General features: G+C 43.4%; 1 protein-coding gene across 3 annotated transcripts in view; it reads right to left on the bottom strand.

Annotated features, from left to right (window-relative positions):
• TRIM24 (tripartite motif containing 24) overlaps positions 1 to 19694 on the bottom strand; it is a 63549-nt gene extending 43855 nt beyond the window's left edge. The window contains exon 1 of one of the 3 annotated variants that reach the window (XM_081957066.1): positions 18740 to 19694. In XM_081957066.1, the coding sequence (XP_081813192.1) occupies positions 18740 to 19130 (391 nt within the window). In that variant the 5' untranslated portion in view covers positions 19131 to 19694. The remainder of the gene's footprint in view (positions 1 to 18739) is intronic. The other 2 variants (XM_081957065.1, XM_081957064.1) reach the window with 2 other exon arrangements.
• Between the last annotated feature and the right edge of the window lie 213 nt (positions 19695 to 19907).

Raw genomic sequence — 19907 nt, 5'->3', positions numbered from 1 at the left:
CAGTAACCAAAAGTAACCAAAATTGGGATAATATCTGCCTTAGTCAAATTATTTTGTTGCTGCTCACTAGAAATCTATTTTCTACCATGGATTTGTAAACATCTGACCCCTCAAACCATTTGGAAATATGCATTTTACAACTTTGTCTAGAAATACTATTTTGATTTATTTTCTGATTTATCTGTAGACTTCTGGGCTGTTATTGATCTACCTCAGTATTCACAAATTTCAGTTACCAAACAGAATATTTATAATCTTAGATGCTATTAACACTTGCCATAATTATATTCCAAGATACTTTGCAGATAATTACTGGCATACTATTGTAATTTGTATCATTATCTTCAGATTTGACAGAATTACAACTCACAATATCCCTGGGTAAGTGCATATAACACAATAAAAAAAGATATTTGTCCATATCAAAATCATTAGCTGGGGAAAAATATTGGAATCTCATGCAAACTTTATATCAAAGTGTACAATCTACTTTATGCATCAAATTTGATACCAACTTACATTCCCTACTGTAATACTAAAAGAAGATTAATTGATAACCAATATATAAATCTTACCATGTTAAAATAATCCTAACAGTAGAGGAAACTTTCATTAAAATAATTCACAAGACAAAATTTACTTAAACTGAAGCTCTTAGTGAGAAAATAAACTAGTAAAAAAAGAGCATAATTAATTTCTTTTGCAGAACAAATTACTGAAATTTCTGCTATACTATGCCCTGACACAATTTTGATTAATTAGCTTGTATATGTCATATTATTTTAGCACAATAGTGTGGTGGCTTGTATCTTATTAAATTACTCTTAATTTTATGGGCTTTCTACTAGCAGTCCTGTTTCATTCTATTCTCCAGTTTTGAAATTACCTGCAGGTAATACTCGAGTTACAATCATTTTGTTCAACAAATATTTGAACTTACAACTGGTACTAGACAACAGTTCACCTGGTCACATGAACAAAATTCAAGTGCTTGACAGAAAGCTTACTCTTACAACCAGTTGCAACATCTCATGGTCACATAATCATGATTTGAAACACTTCCTGCTGGCTTCCCATAAGGTCAGCAAGATCGTAAGTTGATCAGGTAAGTTGCCCACCCCCATTCTTTCTTCACTTGGCACATCCTCTTTCCCTGAGCTGACAATATAAGCTCAGTCTCCAGGCAGAAGGGCTAAGCAACACCCATTCCTGGATCCTCTTCCCTTCCCACTACGGAGAATGGACATATATAAGATTAGCTGAACACAAACATCGATTAGTATTCAGAAAATTCCTTAATCTGTTAACAAATTCAACCAATTTCCACTGAGAAACTTGGCATTTTAGACCAAGTGAAATCTCAAAAAATGTTTAGGAATTCCTGAAACCTTGAAATTCTGACAAATCAACCATCAGAACACATTGAATAAGTCCCATCTACATATAATTTAAAGATACAATCAAGTCAGGAAAGGAAGCGAACACTTCAAAGCACAACCTTAGTACCCAAATCTCATGTTGACGTTGCACTACTCCTAAATAATATATTTCTGTATAATTACATTTCTGTACCATTGTAGAGAATGGCTGTCAAGAGTTTTGGCAGCGTGACTAGCATCAGCCTTACATTACATTGCATCAGCTTACAGTTTACAATCTTACATCAGCTGGCAGCTATTAAATCCTCAGTACCTGACGATGGCATTCCCCAATGCACACAGATGCATTTATCTTGATAAGTGTTGACCCAGAAGTATAATAATATTTCCAAAACTAATTATGTTTCTGGCCAGATACTTCTGTATGCTAATCTATCATTCATGGAAAGTAGAACTGATAACCTTACTAACTGCAAAATATTTGTGTTAGCATCTACAGACAACTGTATATTTTACTAGCGATAAGTTCAGTGCATTTTCCAGGAAAATGGCTACATTTTGCACATAGTTATTGCTGTCAAAAGTCACTGGATTTCATTAAAAATTGCCTAGTGCAATATTTGTAATATATCATTTTCTTCACTTATTATACTCATCTCTTCTTTCTTTTTAAATTTTCTTCTCAAGATAAACATTTAAACTGACAAATATATTAAACTACCAGTGGTATAAAGGAAATACACTTAGTTCTATTTTTACGGTAGGCAATGAGTCAATATTTTGTCATATATAGCTTTAAAAATTTAATATATTTCAGTGTTTTAGTTTTATTTCTTTAGTTTACCTTTTCTCTGCGGTGAAGAAAAAGCTATTTGCTCCATTAAAGATATCTAGCAGCAGAACAAAGAAGCAAGCACTTTTAATCAATTCACTTTCTCTCTTCCAAAGGTTTCAAGATTAGATATATAGGTTGTACTACACTAAAATTAATGTAGACTATGGTAAAGGAGTGGGATATCAACAAACATCACCTTCCTCATGAATCTAGTATCAGAAAGCTCTGGATTGTATGTCACTGGATACAATTCCTTATCTATGTTTCTCTAACAAGCAGTGCTTTGTTTTTCCCCATGCCAACTTTGAGAGATATTATGCAGTGTTAATCCTTTCTATTGGTATTTATTTATTTATATCCTGTATTTATTATTTTACAAATAACTCAAAGCTTCTACAATATACAACACATTTTCCTCATCCTATTTCCCCACAATAACCCTGTGAGGTGAGCTGGGCTGAAAGAGAATGACTGATCCAAGTTCACCCAGTTGGCTTTCATGTTTAAGATGGGACTAGAACTCCTGATTTCCTACTTTCTAGATTGGTACCTTAACCTTTAATGGCTTCCCTGGATGCTGGCTTGTACGATGAGGAAGAGCCAGCTACGGGGACTTTGGAGTGGGGCACGGAGGAGCATCAGGAAGATCAGGAATGGATGGGCAAGAGGAGGCCAGGAATTTTGAGGATTGTTGGACCAGATAAATACCTGGCTTAAGAGACAGAAAAGATATAGCTGCAAACGGGAGGCTTGCCTGACCAACCAGAAGCACAGGGCAGAGAAGAGGCACTGTACATTCAATTAGCGAGGATGAGAAACTGCCTCCTCTTCTGGATCCCATGATGCACAGGGCAGGAGGGAGGTGCAACAAAGGTCAGCAAGCTACTTACAAGGAGACAGCCTAAATCCTTCTAAAGAGATGCACCAGTTGATGGCTACTTAGCCTGGAGCAAAGCAATGTTGGAGACAACCTGTTCATTTCCTGCAGAGTGTGTGCGTTGACTTTGTGACTCCTGCTTTCATGATTCCAAACCTATATGTTCTTTGCTGACCTCATGATTGGGTCTTGGATTTTGCACTTGGATTCTGGAGTTGGAGCTTGGCTTTATCATGCTTGGATTTTGGACTTTGCCTGGACTTCGTACTTTGTGTGTGTTTTCTGAACTTGTGCTTTGTGCCTTTAATTTCATGTCTTGGTTATGCAAACTCGGACTTACTGTGAGTGAAACCTGGATAATTACTTTAGAGACCTGCAGTGCCTCGATAAAGTAATTAAAACCCCTAGGGTTGCATGGACTGGGACAGAACATAACCACTAGACCAAACTGGCTCTGTTTGTATCCCTCTTGTTTTGCAATTTATGCTTTCTCTATGTTGACAATAGAAGAAAGTACAAAAATAGTTTTAAAAACGGAGCTCATTTTTTAAAAAGATATGTAGAATACCTCTAAAAATGCCAGTAGGCAGGCTGAGTAAGTAAGAATCAGTAAGACATGCACTTTTCTATGATTCTGCTCACATCTAAAACACGACAAATCTTGTAAGCACTAATCAGTAAAATGTTCTGGCCTGATTTCATGTAATTTCTATCTCTTTCTGCTGCTTGTTTTTGTCCAGCTTTAATCCCAGTAAGACCTGAAAATGACTCAATGAAGAGAGTTGCATTGATGGTTTAGGTAAGTTCCAGCAATTCTTATGTCATTTACTATAATTATATTCATTTATTTAATTTTTTTCAGGTTAACAAGTTCTCATAGCACAATTTAGAAACAAAAGAAATAGTAATAAATATACAATGACCATAAAACATTCTGGGATCATTTTCACAGAGGAGCAGAAAAGAAGATTCTAGTACCTTCTCTCTTTTCAGGGATGCAGAAGGCAGGTGGTAATAGCCAGAGTAGTAAAAATAGCTGTAGTTAAGAGTAGCATAATCACAGATTGCAAAACAAATTCCATTTACTTCAGTTTCAATATTTTTGAAATACGTGTCACATATATTTACAATAAATGTATTTATCACTTTAGTTTCTTGGATTACATTACATTATTTGCTTGCATTATCTTTTTTTTTGTTCTGCTAATTATGTATCATTGTGTCTGTCACTACGTTATTTTGTCTCCTTGAGCCTCTATTATAAGTTATACTGTAGAGAAGTGTTTCTTATCTGACAATGATTTACTGCGCATGCTTTCTAATACATCACACATTCCAGAGACTTCTTTCCTTTTGATCTTTGTTCGTCTTCAAGAAGGCGGACAACATTTGTTCTTGCCAAAATGTAACAGTTAGATAGATTTGTTTTATTTCTTATTTTGTTATTTTTGTATTAAAGCTTGTTTTTAATTAGAACATGTTCTCGGGGTTTGTTTGTTTTTCTGCTTCTTAATGATATGCTGTTTGGAAAAGTCGTCGATTCCAGACCTCATTAGTTCAGGGCGAAATTTTCCCGACAGTGTCAACAAGTCATTTTTAACTCCTACAGACCGCACAGATTTTTCCCAAGATGATCTGCCCCTAACTTGTCTTTCAAATCTCTCAATGGTACTGTAAATTACCTGTATGTCCATCTATCTTTTTTTTGGTAATCCTGTTCTTATTTCCTTCTATCTTTCTCAGCATTAGATCTTTTCCAGAGAGCTGGGTCTTCATATGTATCCAAAATAAGACCATTTGAGAATGGTCATTTGTGCCCTGGGCAAAACCTGTGTGTGTGTGTGTGTGTGTGTGTGCATGTATATACATATTCACACAAACACTCGAGTTACAACTAGAATTGGAACTAGGATTGCCATTACTAAGTGATGCGGTCGTAAAGTGTGATGTCTCATAACCACATTGCTTACCAATGGCAATCCAGGCAATCCTGGATGTTGTTATAAGCCCAACATATGTTGTGACTGCAAGCTAGCTGCCAAAAATACATGGGGACACTGGAACTTTAAAGATAAGTTCTAAATACTTTTGTTCAGAGCCCTCATATCTTCAAATAGTTACTTGAACTGTTGAGGATTACCTATATAAATGTTATTTCTTCAGTAGTGCAATGCATGATGACTAATTTACATTTGTAAAGCTAGTCCTCACTTACCAACCAGCTGTTTGAATTTACGACAGTGCTAAAAAAGAAGATTTGTAACTAGTCCTCAAAGTTGTAGCCATTGCAAAGTCCCCACTGTAACATAATCACGATTCAGGCATTTGGCAACTGGTGCACATTTATGACAGCTGCAGCATCCCAGGCATATGATTGCTATTTGCACCTTTCACTGCCAGCTTCCAATAAGCCATGTCAATGGGGAAGCTGATAGGAAGTTACTAGTTACAGTCACATGCTGTCACACTTAACAAGGTGATTAACAACTACAGCTGGAACTGATGTCATAAATTAATGTGGTCATGTGATGTTTTCCTTATCAACCACACCACTTAGTAAGAGAGTTCCCAGTCCCAATTAATATTAAGTGAGGACTATCTGTAATTATGTGATATACCTTTTCAGTAGATAGTTAAAAGCTGATAATATTGTTTTTTTTTTCTTCAAAAAGTTTTATTGGTTTTTTAAAACATTTATAAGGAAAAGGGTAAGTGGAATGGTTACAAATTTTGGCAGTTGCAAGTGTGGCAGACGCCCCCTCCCTCCAAACTCATAGGTTACATCTAGATATCAAACATTAATACATAATCATAAAAAATCAGCATATTAATTCTAGAAAAAATAGTTTTCAATCAATTTATATAGTTATGATATATAGTCTAGATATAATTTCATTATTACTTTCGGTATATTTATAAAATTGTGGTTTTCTTATTCATTTTTGTGATCTGAGCTTTCTTGGTGTTGCCCCTTCACCCCCCGCTGGCAGAGCTCCGGCCCCTCCCGTGTCCTGTGTGACCATTGTGGTGTCTTCTGTTTTTTCTAGGTTCGCTTTATTTTTTTCCATAAAGGCCTGTGCCTCTATGGGTGTGTTGATTCTGATTCTTGTCTCCTCCCAGAATATCAGCATACCTTCAGGCATCAACCATCTAAACCACACCCCCTTCTGGTATAGTTTATTCGCCAATTGTGAATAGTTTTTCCTTTTCTCCCTAATTTTTTGGGGGATCTGCTTCAGAATGGTTATCTCCCTGTCATGGTATGTCAGTGTTTGCCCCCTTTGTATACCCAGAATTTCATCTCTTGTGCTTTTCCTAAGGAATTTAATATGAACCTCCCTGGGTACATTGTGTGTTCTGGCATATGCTGAATTCACTCTATAAACCAGATCTATCTCCCATTCCATCTGCTGTTTATCTTTGTGTATGTATTCAGCTAGAATATTAGTCATAATGTCCCTTATGTTTTCCCCATCTGCTTCTATTACATTTTGAAATCTAAGATAAAAGGACATTCTCTCAAACTCTGTTTTCATTTGTTGGATATCAAGTTCTTTGTTTCCCTTCTGTAAAGCCTCTACCCCCCCTCTCGCCTCCGCCACCCCACCCTCCACAAGGTCCAGTCTCTGTGAGTTCTTATAAATTTGAGCTTGATTCTCTTTAATTTCATCTTTCATTTCCCTTAGCTGTTTCTTGATTTCCTCCTGGCCCTGTAAAATTTGTTGAAGCATTTGTTGAAGGTCCATCTCTGTAGTCTTAGGTTGCATCAGTTCTGTTATCTTTGACTGTGTGGCTGGACTAGATGTTGCAGATGTTGGAGCAGAAGTGGCAAAGCCAGGTTTTCCAGGAGGTGGTCTTTTTGGAGACATGGTTTATAAAACAAAGAGATCAGTCAGTGTAGAAACTGGGCAGCTGGAGAAGTAGAGCAGGCAGGCGAGTCCAGAAGGCAGAGGATCCAAACAGGTGGGAGTTTCTTTAGTCACTCTAGCAATAGATAAAAGTTTTTTCTCCAAAGAGTTCAGGAAATAACAATCCACAAGAGATTCCTCTGGGTGACTCGGAGACAAAACCGGAAGCCTGAATTTTAAAGGTGGAGTCAGGTTTCACAGTTCATGAAGACAACGGAAGTGTGCCATCTTGCCCTGCCAACTTTGGGCTCAGAGGCATAGAGAAAATTTTAAAAGTTCAAAAAGTTCTCAGGTCATCAATAAGTTCTAAAACTAAGTCCCATGAAAAGCACTTTTACTGGGGTGAGGCATCGTTAGTTGGCTCTCCCCCCTCCTCCTTCCCCTGGGGGCGAGAGCAGAATTTTAACAAGCCGCTTGTCCAAGGGGGGGGAATCCCCCTCCCCTCTAGCCGCTCCTCAAAGAGTAAATCCGAAAGGTTAGCTTTTAAAATTACTGAAAAGTCTATCAATTCAAGAGTAAGGGGATGAAGAGAGGAAGCATCTCACCGCACCGCCGCTGCTTCCTTCAGTTTTGCATTCTCCGATCGGCATGGGGCGAGACGCAGGCGCGTCCTCCAAAACTGCTCCCCGGTGCCTGGAGCAAAGCGGAAAAGCCCCCACCAGCCGCCGCTGGTGCCAGAGCCTTCCGCGAGCCGCTCCTTCGGCAGGGCGCCTCTTCGGGGCGTCCTGTGCCCCCCCCGAAGACGGGGGAAGCCCACCGAAGAGCGGGAGCGGGCAAAGTCCTTGCCCGTCGCCGTAGCCGCCGGAACCGGAACATCCTGATAATATTGTTGAATATTGCTCGTTTACTAATTATTAATACAAACTCAGTTGTTTTAAATATATATTTTGTTTTCAAAGTAGTTCATCCAAAGGCAATGATTTGTTGTGCTGATTCTTTTAAGAATATGTTTTTATGCCCAGGGCTGCAATTTTTCCCTACCCTTTTAAGTTCCACAACAAGCATTTTTTGAGTGCTATAAGGAATTAAAACGTAAAAGGGGTATGCTGGGCATCATTAAAGTTAATGCAATTCATCATACCTTTTTTCTGTAATATATATGAAAAATCTCCCAAACCAGCAATTTAATTTTGCAAAAATGTAATCTGAATGTTTATGAATGTCACATTAATTACCATGTGAATTTTGGAATAGTAAAATTAAGTTGAGTATTTTTCTGAAACACATAAGGTGAAATTTATTGTTAACATAAACTAATACAAAATTGCTATTTCATATATACTGGACTTCTCACAGGCTGTTCAATAAGGATTTGATCTGGAAAGATCCACTTTAAAAATTGAAATGTTCATTATTGTTTGGACTTGCCTTATTGCTATATTTTGGGTTGAAATCCACAGGATCATTATTAACATGAGTTTAGGTCAATCATAGCTAGTTGAGGAGGTATATATTATGTTTGGTTATATCCCGAGGATTTGGTATCTGACCATTATCAAGATATGGATTTTTCATGCATGCGAAATAGATTTTGTGATGTCTGTTAACCATCTAAATTAGTATTATAAGGAAGATTTTTAGCAATTGAGTTTAATTTTTTTGAATATTTTGTAGCCTTTTCTTTCTTTCTTTCTTTTTTTCTTTCTTTTGCTGGCTAAGTGTCAATGTCATATAACTTGAATATATGTATATATATATATTTAAAAAATCAAATTATATTGCTTGTTTGTTACTGAATTTCACTATAAATTTTGTAAAGATTTCTAGGACTGAGTGCTTTATAAAGACCACAGGTCACAAATCCTCATATATTTAAAAATAAAAAAGGAAGCAAACATAATCTGGGGACCTTATAAGGAATAGGGTTATATCTGGCCAGATATACATCTCCAATTTATCTATCATATCCAATACAATTTGACCTTCTAATGGGTATGGAATAGGATATATTTCAGTATCTCATAGATATTATAAAAAGGGTGTTGGTATTTACCTGAGACGCCTCTTCTCCTAGGGTGGAGGCAGCATCCAGGCTGGGTTAACCTTCATCCAATCATATTGAGGACTGAGTCTGGTAACATTGTTAAGCTCCACCCCTGTTGCTAGGTAGACCCAGCTTTTGACAAAGAACAACCACCAGACCCTGTGCGTCATCATCAACAGTTGCAATATACCTGTACTCCGGACATCCAGTTTCACCCCTCTGCTATGCCATTAATCTCATCTGATTGTCATTACCACATCATAACCAAGACAACAACTCATTAATTCCTCTTTTTTTAAATTTGCATTACATTTTATGCAACAGGTAACAGCAAAGGTAAAAACAGTAACACACAAGGTATGACCATTGATCAAGACCCAATCAGGGAGGGGCTGGATGCTGCCTCCACCCTAGGAGAAGAGGCGTCTCAGGTAAGTACCAATGCCCTTTCTCCCTAGTGGTGGAGGCAGCATCCAGGCTGGGACGTACCAAAGCAGTACTTGTCCCAGGGAGGGCCTAAGACTGTGGCAATGAAGCATCAGCCCCAACCACCGACTGCAGCACCCTACGACCAAAGGCCACCTCTACTGATGCAAATGAATCCATCTTATAGTTCCTAATGAAGGCATTAAGTGTAGCCCAGGTGGCAGCCCTACAGATTTCTTGTAAGGAAGCTTGAGCCGCCCACGCTGCGGAAGTAGACGCACTTCTAGTGGAATGCGCAGTGATCCTAACTGGCACTTGTGGAGACTGAGACTGGTATGCCAAAAAATGCAGGCCTTTAACCACCTGCCTATGATAGGGGAAGAGACCTTGTTACTCAGGGAAGTGGGCTGGAAGGACACAAAGAGGGCGTCAGACTTCCGAGTTGCAGATGTGCGTTGTAAATAAATTTTGAGAGCCCTTATGTCCAAGGTGTGCCATTTGCGCTCCAGTGGATGGACAGGATGGGGACAGAAGTTGGGTAGAATAACCTCCTGTGTTCTGTGGAATCAGGAACACACCTTGGGGACAAAAGAGGGATCCAGGCGTAAGACCACCCGATCTGTATGGAAAATGCACAATTCTTTTCTGGACGAAAGAGCCTGCAACTCTGAAATCCGACGTGCTGAAGTTATGGCCACCAGAAATGATACCTTCAACGTTAATAATCTGAGTGAAACCTCCCACAGAGGTTCAAACGGAATCTTAGTCAAAGCGTCAAGTACCTTGGGTAAATCCCAGGAAGGGTATCTATGGACCACAGGAGGCTTGAGGTTGGATGCACCTTTGAGAAAGCTGCACGCCGTAGGCAGCTGAGCCAGGGAAGGAGAACCCCCACATGTCAAAACGGAAGATATGGCTGCCACTTGCCACCAGATGATATTTGGGGCTAGTCCCTTATCTAATCCATCCTGCAGAAACTCTAGGAGTTGAGGGATTGTGACCCTGATAGGATCCAAGAGCATCAGGAACAGAAAGCTTTCCAGGTGGAGACGTAAATTCTGTCTGTGGATGGTCACCTAGCGGCCTGAATCATCTTGATGACCCTGGAGGAGAAATTGTCCCCCTCTAGGACGCCCCGCTCAAACGCCAGGTGGTTAACTGGAACCACTGAGGGTCTGGGTGTTCCAGTGACCCCTGACGGAGGGAGATCCTGTCCCGAGGTATCCTCCAGGGTCTTTCCATCGAAAGTGTCCACAGGTCGGCGAACCAAGTCCTGCGTGACCAGGGTGGGGCAACCAACACCTCCTCGGCCTTTTCCCCGAGAATTTTCTGTATTACTCGGGGCAAGAGAGGCAGAAGTGGAAAGGCGAAGAGAAGGCCCGGAGGCCACCTGCACCTCAAGGCATCCACCCCTTCCGACCGATGCACTGGGTACCGAGAATAGAACCGGAAGCTGGCTGTTGTTGGGGGTGGTGAATAGATCTATGACTGGCATGCCAAATCTGTCCACTATGTCCTGAAAAATCGAGGGATGCAGCTGCCACTCGGCATTGTCCAGAACCTCGCAGCTGAGCCAATCTGCCTGCACATTCACCACCCCCGAAATATGTTCCGTGGTGAGAGAAAGTAAGTTCTTGGCCCAAAGACCCAGCTTCATGGCCTCGTCCATGAGTGACCGTGATTTGGTGCCTCCTTGTCGTTTGATGTGTTCATTTGCAGAAACATTGTCCGTTAGCACAAGCACAAGTTGACCCCTCACCCATGGGAGGAAGTGGCGGAGAGCCAGATGGACCGCCCTCAGCTCTAGCCAGTTTATATTGTGTTATATAAAGTTTATAAAGGCTGGCATCTGTTGTGACAGTCAGAGAGCTCTGGTCCTTGAAAAGAAGACCTTTCGTGATGGCCTGAGACATCCACCACCTGAGGGAGTGGGACACCTCCGCTGGGACGTGCATCTTGGCTAGGGAACAGCTCAAGAGCTTCCTCTGAAAAGATAAGAGGAACCATTGGAGACGACGTGAATGTAAACGTGCCCACGGAACAATCCCGATGGCCGACACCATGATCCCCAGCAATTTTGATAGTGAAGTCAAGGAGCACCTATGAGTCCTGGCCGTCTGACCTGCCAAGGTCCTGAGATTGTCCTGCCTCTCACGAGACAAGTACACTCTGCATTCAACTGTGTCAATCAACGCCCCCAAGTGTACCAACCTGGTGGAAGGATGGAGGTGGCTTTTGGGAACGTTGATTGAAAGCCTATGCTCCTGAAGAGCCTGGATTGTAGATGCTACATCTCTACGTGCCTGACTAGGGGATGACGATTGGATGAGTATATCATCCAGATAAGCCTGAAGTCTAATAGGCACTTCCCTTAGTGCTGCGACCAAGGCAGCAAGAATTTTCGTGAATACTCGGGGAGCTGATGACAGTCCAAAGGGAAGGGCAGTGTATTGGAAATGCTGCCCTAAATAGGAAAAACGTAAGAACTGTCTATGTTGAGGAAAAATAGGAACATGGAGGTATGCCTCTGTTAGGTCAATTGAACTTAAAAAATCCCCATGTCTGATGGATCCCAAAATGGAATGCAAAGAATGCATCTTAAAACGCTTATAACAAATGAACTTGTTTAATCTCTTAAGATCCAAAATGGCTCCCCATCCCCCCGAGGCCTTTGGTATAACAAAAAGGGTGGAATAAAATCTCAGCCCACACTCCTTAGCCGGTACCTGTTGGATCGCTCGAATGTCGAGATGTTGTATCGCCTCCAGCATGAGGCGCCTGCAAGCTCGGTTGGAGGAAACAGGGCAGGCCCTGAAAGAAGTAGGGGGTTTGGAGATAAACTCAAGGGCAAGCCCTTGCCTAACAGTGGACCTAACCCAAGCATCGGAGGTGGTAGTACCCCAAACATCAGCAAACATGGCTAACCTACCTCCGATGGGATAACAGGCCCCTGAGGGGCTAGGTTCTGCGATAATAATGCCCCCCTCTTCGAAAGGGACGCCTAGAGGATTTTCCCCGCTGAAAGCGGTCAGGCTGGGACCTCTGTCTGGAAGAATAACCTCCCTGCTGTCTAAATCCCTGGCTCTCATAATCCGCCCCCCAAAAGGAGGAACCATAGTCCTGGTTCCGAAAGGAGGAACCCAGGTCTGGGCCTCGAAAGGATGAACGCCTGGGGTAAGGTGTCTGGCGATTGAAGCCCTTCTTAGGAGCCGAAGGGAGAACCTTCCGCTTCTCTTTATTCTCCACCAGGAACAGGTCCAAGACATCCCCAAAGAGAGAGCCGCCTTTGAAGGGAGCAGAGGCCAATTTCCACTTGTGGCGTACGTCAGCCTGCCACTGGCAAAGCCACAGAAGCCTCCGGGATGCCACCGAAGAGCCATGGCTCTGGCGCCGAATCTGGCGGAAGACAAGGTTGCATCCAAAGCGAACTGGACAGCTGCCACTAGCTTCGCAATGTCCTGGTGAGCCCGGATGTCAGAAATAGGGACTCACTGTTACAGTTCTTGCAGCCAAAGAAGACATGGCCGGGTGAAGAACGAGGCTGTTGTGGCAGCCTTGACAGCCCAGGCCGCAGCCTGATGCCCTCTTTGTAGAGTAAGGTCAGCTTTTTTCTCCTCTGCTTGAGGACGTCCTCCGAAGCCCCTGGCATATGTGCAGGGGTGTAGAGGGCGATCACTGGAGCACCTATCGAGGGCACAGAGAGGAATTGCGCCAATTCATTCGCGACATTGAAGAATTTCTTATCTGAAGCTGAGGGACCTGGACCTGAGCTGGGGGCAGTCCACTGTCTTTGGATCAAATCAATGAAAATCTTAGGCATAGGAATTGTCTCTGCAGGCAGAGTCTGTTCAGAGTATAGGGATTCCGCACTAACAGCAGCTGGCCAGGGAGTGGCTGTAGTATGTTGAGGCCCAATTTTAGAGGCTTCCTTAGCCTTGTACAGCAAGGAGGAAAAAAGAGCTGGAGGGAAGAGTCCTGAAGAGTTCTTTTGGTCAGTCTCTCTTCCTTCATCTTCAGAGAGCTCAGCCTCCTTTAGCTTACCTTCCTCTGACTCAGAGATCAGCTCATGATCCTCCTGGTCAGAAACCACCAGGTCAGTAGGTGGTGCCACTATGGTTGGTGTTGGTTGTGGAGGCACTGTGGCAGGAGCCTGCCTCTGGGAAAGGGCCTCCCTCTGCTGTATGCCTGCTGTGATGCCCTGTGAAATGGCACTGGCAATTAATTCATGAAAATTTGGCAAGAGCATTGGAGGTGCCAGGCCTAGGTGTGGTGCAACAGAGGTGGAGGGGAGAGAATCCAGTCTCTGGACCGTAGGTGGAAGTGTAACACCACTGTCAGGCATAGAAACCAGAGGTTCCTGAGATGTCCCCCATATATTTGAGACATCCATTGGGAAAATAGGGTTAATAGGAGCCTCTCTATGAAGCCTGTCACCAGGAGACATCAGCAGGGACAACTAACCTAGGGCCTGTTGAGGCCTATGAGCAGCCTGAGGACAAGGAGCCTTTTTGCTGGCTGCCTTCCTATGAATGCGCTCCAGTGCCTTTTCTTTCTGCTGCTCATATCATGAGCTGGAGGCTTTTTTTGCATTTTTTGACTTTGTTGCAGCTTTTTCAGGCTTCTTTTTTGTGGAGGTAGAACCCCTGCCTCCAGATGTGGAAGGCTGAGGGGAAGCTTGAGGCGCCAAGGCCACGTCACCTGGTTGAGTGGTTTGTGCCTGTTCAGGTCTCTCTTGCACCGCAAAAGCCTCAGAATTATGGCGGCCGCCATTTTGGAAATTTTTGACAGCAGTTTAAAATGGAGATTTGCGCCCTTTTGCAATGGTTGCGCAGCCCGCTTCTTGCAATCGGCAATGGAAGGTATTAATCAGCCTCTCTCTCGCCACTGCGCTGTGCACGCTAGAAATCTTCGGCACTCCCTTCTGGGTTGCTCCGCAGCCGTTCGGTATCTTTTAAAACTTTTTTCCTTTTCGTGAAGGAACTGCCGCAGTTTGCCGCTCAACTGGTTAACAGGAGCGGCGGAGCATTTCCCAGTAGTGACAAGCCTGCACAAGGGAGAAGGGCCGCACAGGGACGATCGCAGCCAGGAACGGTTCCCCGGCAAGGTTCAGGGACCGAGAAGGCACAGGCGAGGCGAAACGGGCCCTTTATAGACAGTATGGCTACCTCAGGCACTGTCAGCCTTCGTGCCCTGAGAGGGCTTAGAAGCTCCGACCCACCAAAGGCTTGATCCCTGAGGACCTTAGTGCTGTTGGGTCTCTGTGCCACTGCTCTTTCAACAATTATTCAATTACTCACAATCCACAATGTACCAAGATCAAAAGATAGTAATTCAGATCGGAGATAAGCAATGACGCAGCCGACCTCTTTGAGGGACTGAGTCGAAAGCTGGGACTACCTAGCAACAGGGGCGGAGCTTAACAATGTTACCAGACTCAGTCCTCAATATGATTGGATGAAGGTTAACCCAGCCTGGATGCTGCCTCCACCACTAGGGAGAATGACCATAATGCTTTCACATTTTGAAAAGCAATTGCAGAAAAGGATTTGTATATGTCTAATTTGTATATGGACAATGTTTATTAAATGTTATGTTCTATTTAATACCAAGATATCCTTTAATAATAGGATCAGAAACTACCCCTAAAGTAAGCTTAACAACATGAAACCGGTCACATAAAATTATAAAAAATTGCTCTATGCAAATTGGCCCAAATCTCACAAGATTTCAGGCAGTTTTATGAAGGTTAAGGATATGCACTAAAATCTTGCAATGGTTGCCAATACATGTTTGCTACATCACAAAGAAATCAGTTTACAAACATTACATTTTAATTATCACATAAATGTGTTTAATACTTAATTATACAGCTAGCATGACTTAACAGCATTTGCTTAATTTCGAGGGATTCTATATCTATCTGCATAAACAGGGTTCATTTTATTAACAAGTATTTAACTTGATGCCATGCAGATCTTTAGCTGTATTTACTTACATTATCTTCTACATTCTGAAGGTTTGAGACTCTAAGCCAGTGATTCTCAACTTTCCTAATGCCATGACCCTTTAATACAGTTCCTCATGTTGTGGTGCCCCCAACCATAAAATTATTTTCGTTGCTACTCTATAACTGTAATTTTGCTACTGTTATGGATCGTAATGTAAATATATGATATGCAGGATGTATTTTTATTGTTATAAATTGAACATAATTAAAGCATAACGATTATCACAAAACAATATGTAATTATTGTAAAATATTTATTTCTAATTACAAATAAATGAAATTTTGTCTGGGAAGTTTAAGAGCAGGCTCCTGGCTCTAAGTGGAAAGAGTGCCTTTCTTTTAAAAAGAAAAAAAGGAAAGAAAAGACAACACAGCCACCAATTCTTCCTTTCTTTCTCTTTCTCTCTTTCAGTCTGTCTCTCTCTCTCTCTCTGTAATTCTCTGTGTGTCTCTCTGTCTCTCCTTCCTCCCTCCCTCTCTGTCTCTCTCTGTAATTCTCTCTCTGTATCTCCCCCTCTCTTCCTCTCTCTCTGTCTTCCTATCTGTCTCTCTCCTCCCTCCCCCATCTCTGTCTCTCTGTGCTTCTTGTCTGTCTCACTCACTCACACACACACAGACACACATACTGTGGTCACCTCACCTCCTGTTCTTTGGCTGCTGCACAAGCCCACGTGGCATGAGCTGCCCTCTTCTGACAGTTGCCTTGTTTCCAATGGAGGAGATGGGGAATGCATGCGTTTTCCTCCCTCTGCATGGATTTCCCAGCCCCTATTGGTCCCGTTGTTGCTGGAGCTGCTTTTGCTGATTCCAGCATGGTGGTGGGACCCTTGCCATTGGTTTAATGGCCCGCCTTCTTTGCTCAGGTGGGCGGAGGAAGAAAGGAGGCTTGTGATAAAGCACCCCTGCCACCAAGGGCGAAGGGGAGCACTTTTGCCCTTTACTATTGCATGCTCCTTTCTCCACCTGCCCGAACTAGCAAAGAAGGCGGGCCACTAAACCAATGGCAAGAGCCCCACCGCCATGCTGGAGTCAGCAAAAGCAGCTCCAGCAATAACGGGACCAACGCTCCCCCCCACCCGACGCAATCTCCTTTCATTCTCCGTCTGCCATGTTCGGGCAGTGGGGGGGGGGCTTTCTCATCCGCCACTAAACTGCCCGTTCACCCGCATTCAAACTAGCCCGCTCCCTCCTGTCTTTTGGCATAGGCTCTCTGGAGGGGAGAGGGAGGTTCTTTCCAAAGACTGGCTTCTTTCCTTCCCTCCTGCGACGGGAAAACAGACATTTTTACAGTGGCGCAGAAACAGTCCCGGGCAGTCAGTTCCGGCTCTCCCTTCCCCAAGCATGTCCCGTTGCTTCTTGAGCCACTTTGCTGAATCTGGTGCGGCGGCGGGACTCTTGCAATCTCTGAGAGCTTCGCTGGCAGCCGCTTCTTGCCTTCGGAAAGCGTCGGAGAGCAGCTTCTGCAGAAGCCCGGGCGACTGAGAAGAATTTCCTGCCATTACGAAGTCTCCAAGGCTGTAATTGTATGGGGTGTGTGCGCGCAGCTATGTTTTCCATGGCGTGGAGCCGCGGCGACACTTTGCATTGCCAGCGATGACTCTGGAGCCCATCCACAGGGGATTTCGAGAAACGCAAGGGGGAGTCTAAAATTTAGAGTTCCGATAGTCTTAGCGACCCCTGTGAAAAGGTCGTTCGGCCCCCAAAGGGGTCGTGGCCCAGAGGTTGACTACCGCTGCTCTAAGCTATTTAGAGATCTGTCTGGTAAAAAAATGCCTTCATGATTCCATATGCATTGGCTCAACAATAAGTTTAAAATATGGATATTTGGAAAAACTAAATGTAGCAGTAATTCAAATATATTAAGATTGAATATGACAAATCCATGCAAAGACATAAAATCTATAAAATATGATAGAAGAATCAATAGGATAACTTTTAAATTTTTATTTAATTGAAATGAAAATGTAGATAGTGCTAGATGCAAAGTTAATATTTACTAATATTAAGCATAAAACATATATGTATATATAGAATTTTAAGTATCTAAAACCAGTTACATAAATCATGTGATATACCAAAAAATTAACACTTAGGGGTATGATAATAGAAAGATTACAATATGATGTAATAACTTAATAAACTCATAATACAAATAAGAATCAGAATTCTACTTCATCATTGGACTCCCAAGTTTTCTCTCCACAACTCCTTGTTTCTACTATAAGCCAAATGTATAAGAAAAAAAGCTATGTACATTCCTGTCATCTACTAATAAGGTTACACATACAAAATCTATCTTGTACAGGTGTCTCAGAAAATCACTGCATTTTTCTTTTGGCAACTCAAAAAGAGCCAAAGCCAATGAAAGTAAGAGAAAAGAAAAGGAATTCTACACAAATAAACACAAATAAACACAAATAAAACTACCAAGAAATCCCCCACAACTGGAGGTGTCTTACAGGTAATAGGGCATTCAACCTCAATCCACGAAATAGTGAATATGGTATATTCTGGTATACCTCTAAATCTTTATTAGTGGAGATTTCTAACGATATTACCATTAGAAGAAATTAACAGCATAAATCGTTTTTCAAACAAGAACTTGAGTTCAACATAAAAAAAGCCATCTTGGGATTTCCTGGCTCACACCTCTATTAAACACAGGATGCAGCGCATAAACAATGGGAAGTTGCCATCAATCATGGTTTCCCTTCCAAAAGGCGGAGTTTTAAATTGGATCTCAGCATCTCATCTCTCAAATCCCATTAAGTTTTCAGTCCAACACCACAACCGTGCTGATGAACAGAAAGCTTCTAACCTTCCATAAAGGATTTGCCTCCGCAGCCTTCAAATGGCCCAAAATCACAGGACTATTGTTTGCTTTTCCTACTAACCCTACTCATGGGATGCAAGTCTTTGCCTGTCGGCTGCCAACAAAATAAAGCCAATTTCGCCTCTCTGTATACTGGGCTTACTTGGACAAAGCAGATGCCTAACTCCTAAACGCTTGTGGACATTAATACTGGGCTTCCACGGAACCAGGATCCAAGTTGTATTCTGGCTGAGCTCCAAGACTTCTCTCTCCCATCCCGGAACTTCTCCGCGTAACAAGACGTTAAGACTGATGCGTCTCACCTCAAGCCTCGGGGACAGGAGGGAAGGAATATTGCTCTTTTGGCCAATTAATTCCCCTCCCGGCACAGAATTACTATTTATTCCTTTGGGTGGCAACCACCGAGCAGAATCATCAAGGCGGCAAAACACTCTTCTCCGTCCCCATTCGCCCTATTCAGGGACCGCCGAGGCGCGCCGTTTTCTCTTACCCGGATTACAGTGCAACGGCGAAGGCGGCGCGGAGACCGGCGAAGAAGGCGCCGAGGACGGCTGAAGCAGCGGCGGCGGTGGCGGCAGAGGCGGATCTTTGGGGGCGCCGCCGCCGCCGCCACCCGGCGAAGGGGCCACGGGAGGTGGCAGCATGAGGTAGCGGTGAGGACTCGGCAGGCAACGCTGACAGAGCGAGTGAAGGCAAGGAAGCAGCTTAGGCCGCCGACTCTGAATGTGTTGCCCGCACACCCCACAAGTGTCCAAGAGGTTGAGGCGCGACTCTCCGTTGGCTCGGTCCGCAGGGCCTTGCCGACTTTCAGCTTCGTTCTCCCCACCCATGGCGACCCGACCGGCCAGGCAGGGCCCGGCTACCATAGGGGACTCGTCCATTGTTTGGAGGTGAAGAGCTGTCGGTGACAACCACACCAGGCGCTTAAGCGCCCCTCAGGGCAACTGCCGCTCTCCCTCAGGGCGTTCGGGAGAGCCCCGCCCCCTCAACGGTCGCCTCGAGCGCCCGCCGTTGCCACCTCCAACCGCTCTCGAAGGAACTTCGGAAGAGAGCGCTCGCGCTCGCAGCAACGCCGCCGACGGCCTCCCGGGCCCCGCCCCCTCGGCCAGCCTTTCCAGTGTCGGAGGCGCAACCCGCTCCTTCAGCGCTACGCCCCTTCCCTGCTCATCATCCAAGGCAAACCCCTCCCCTTTTATCCTCCGGGTTCCAGTCCCTTTAGGCGTTTTGCGATTTTAGGCGCGTTTTCTCGTGCCGAAAGCTCTCGGTTCCAGGAGAGCGAAATTCTTCCGTTTCGCTCAGCTCAGCCACGCCCCCGTTCGTGTTTTCCTAGTTATTACTTGTCCTCTCAACAGTTCCTAGTTTCCTGTTTGGTCGGTTTAGGTGCCGCCCTTTTTATTTGTCCCGCCCTCGATTTTTTTCCTCTTCGTCCCATAAGTCCCCCCCACCCCCCACTTAGTGTAAAATGTAATGAAAATGGTGAACCAACTGCCCAATTTTCTGAGGCGCTACCTTGTACTAAGCTCCAGGATTTAGTGATTTTCCGTTATTGCTGAGAAAGGAGACGTTGACATTGGTATCACTGGCGATAATGTTTAAACTAAATCAAACTATTACCGTAATATCACCTGCATTATCACATAAAATAACATAAATCATTT

Source organism: Natrix helvetica, assembly GCF_964273705.1.
Source record: "Natrix helvetica genome assembly, chromosome: 6".
Classification (NCBI taxonomy): Eukaryota; Metazoa; Chordata; class Lepidosauria; order Squamata; family Natricidae; genus Natrix; species Natrix helvetica.
This window is presented reverse-complemented; position numbering and strand designations above follow the sequence as displayed.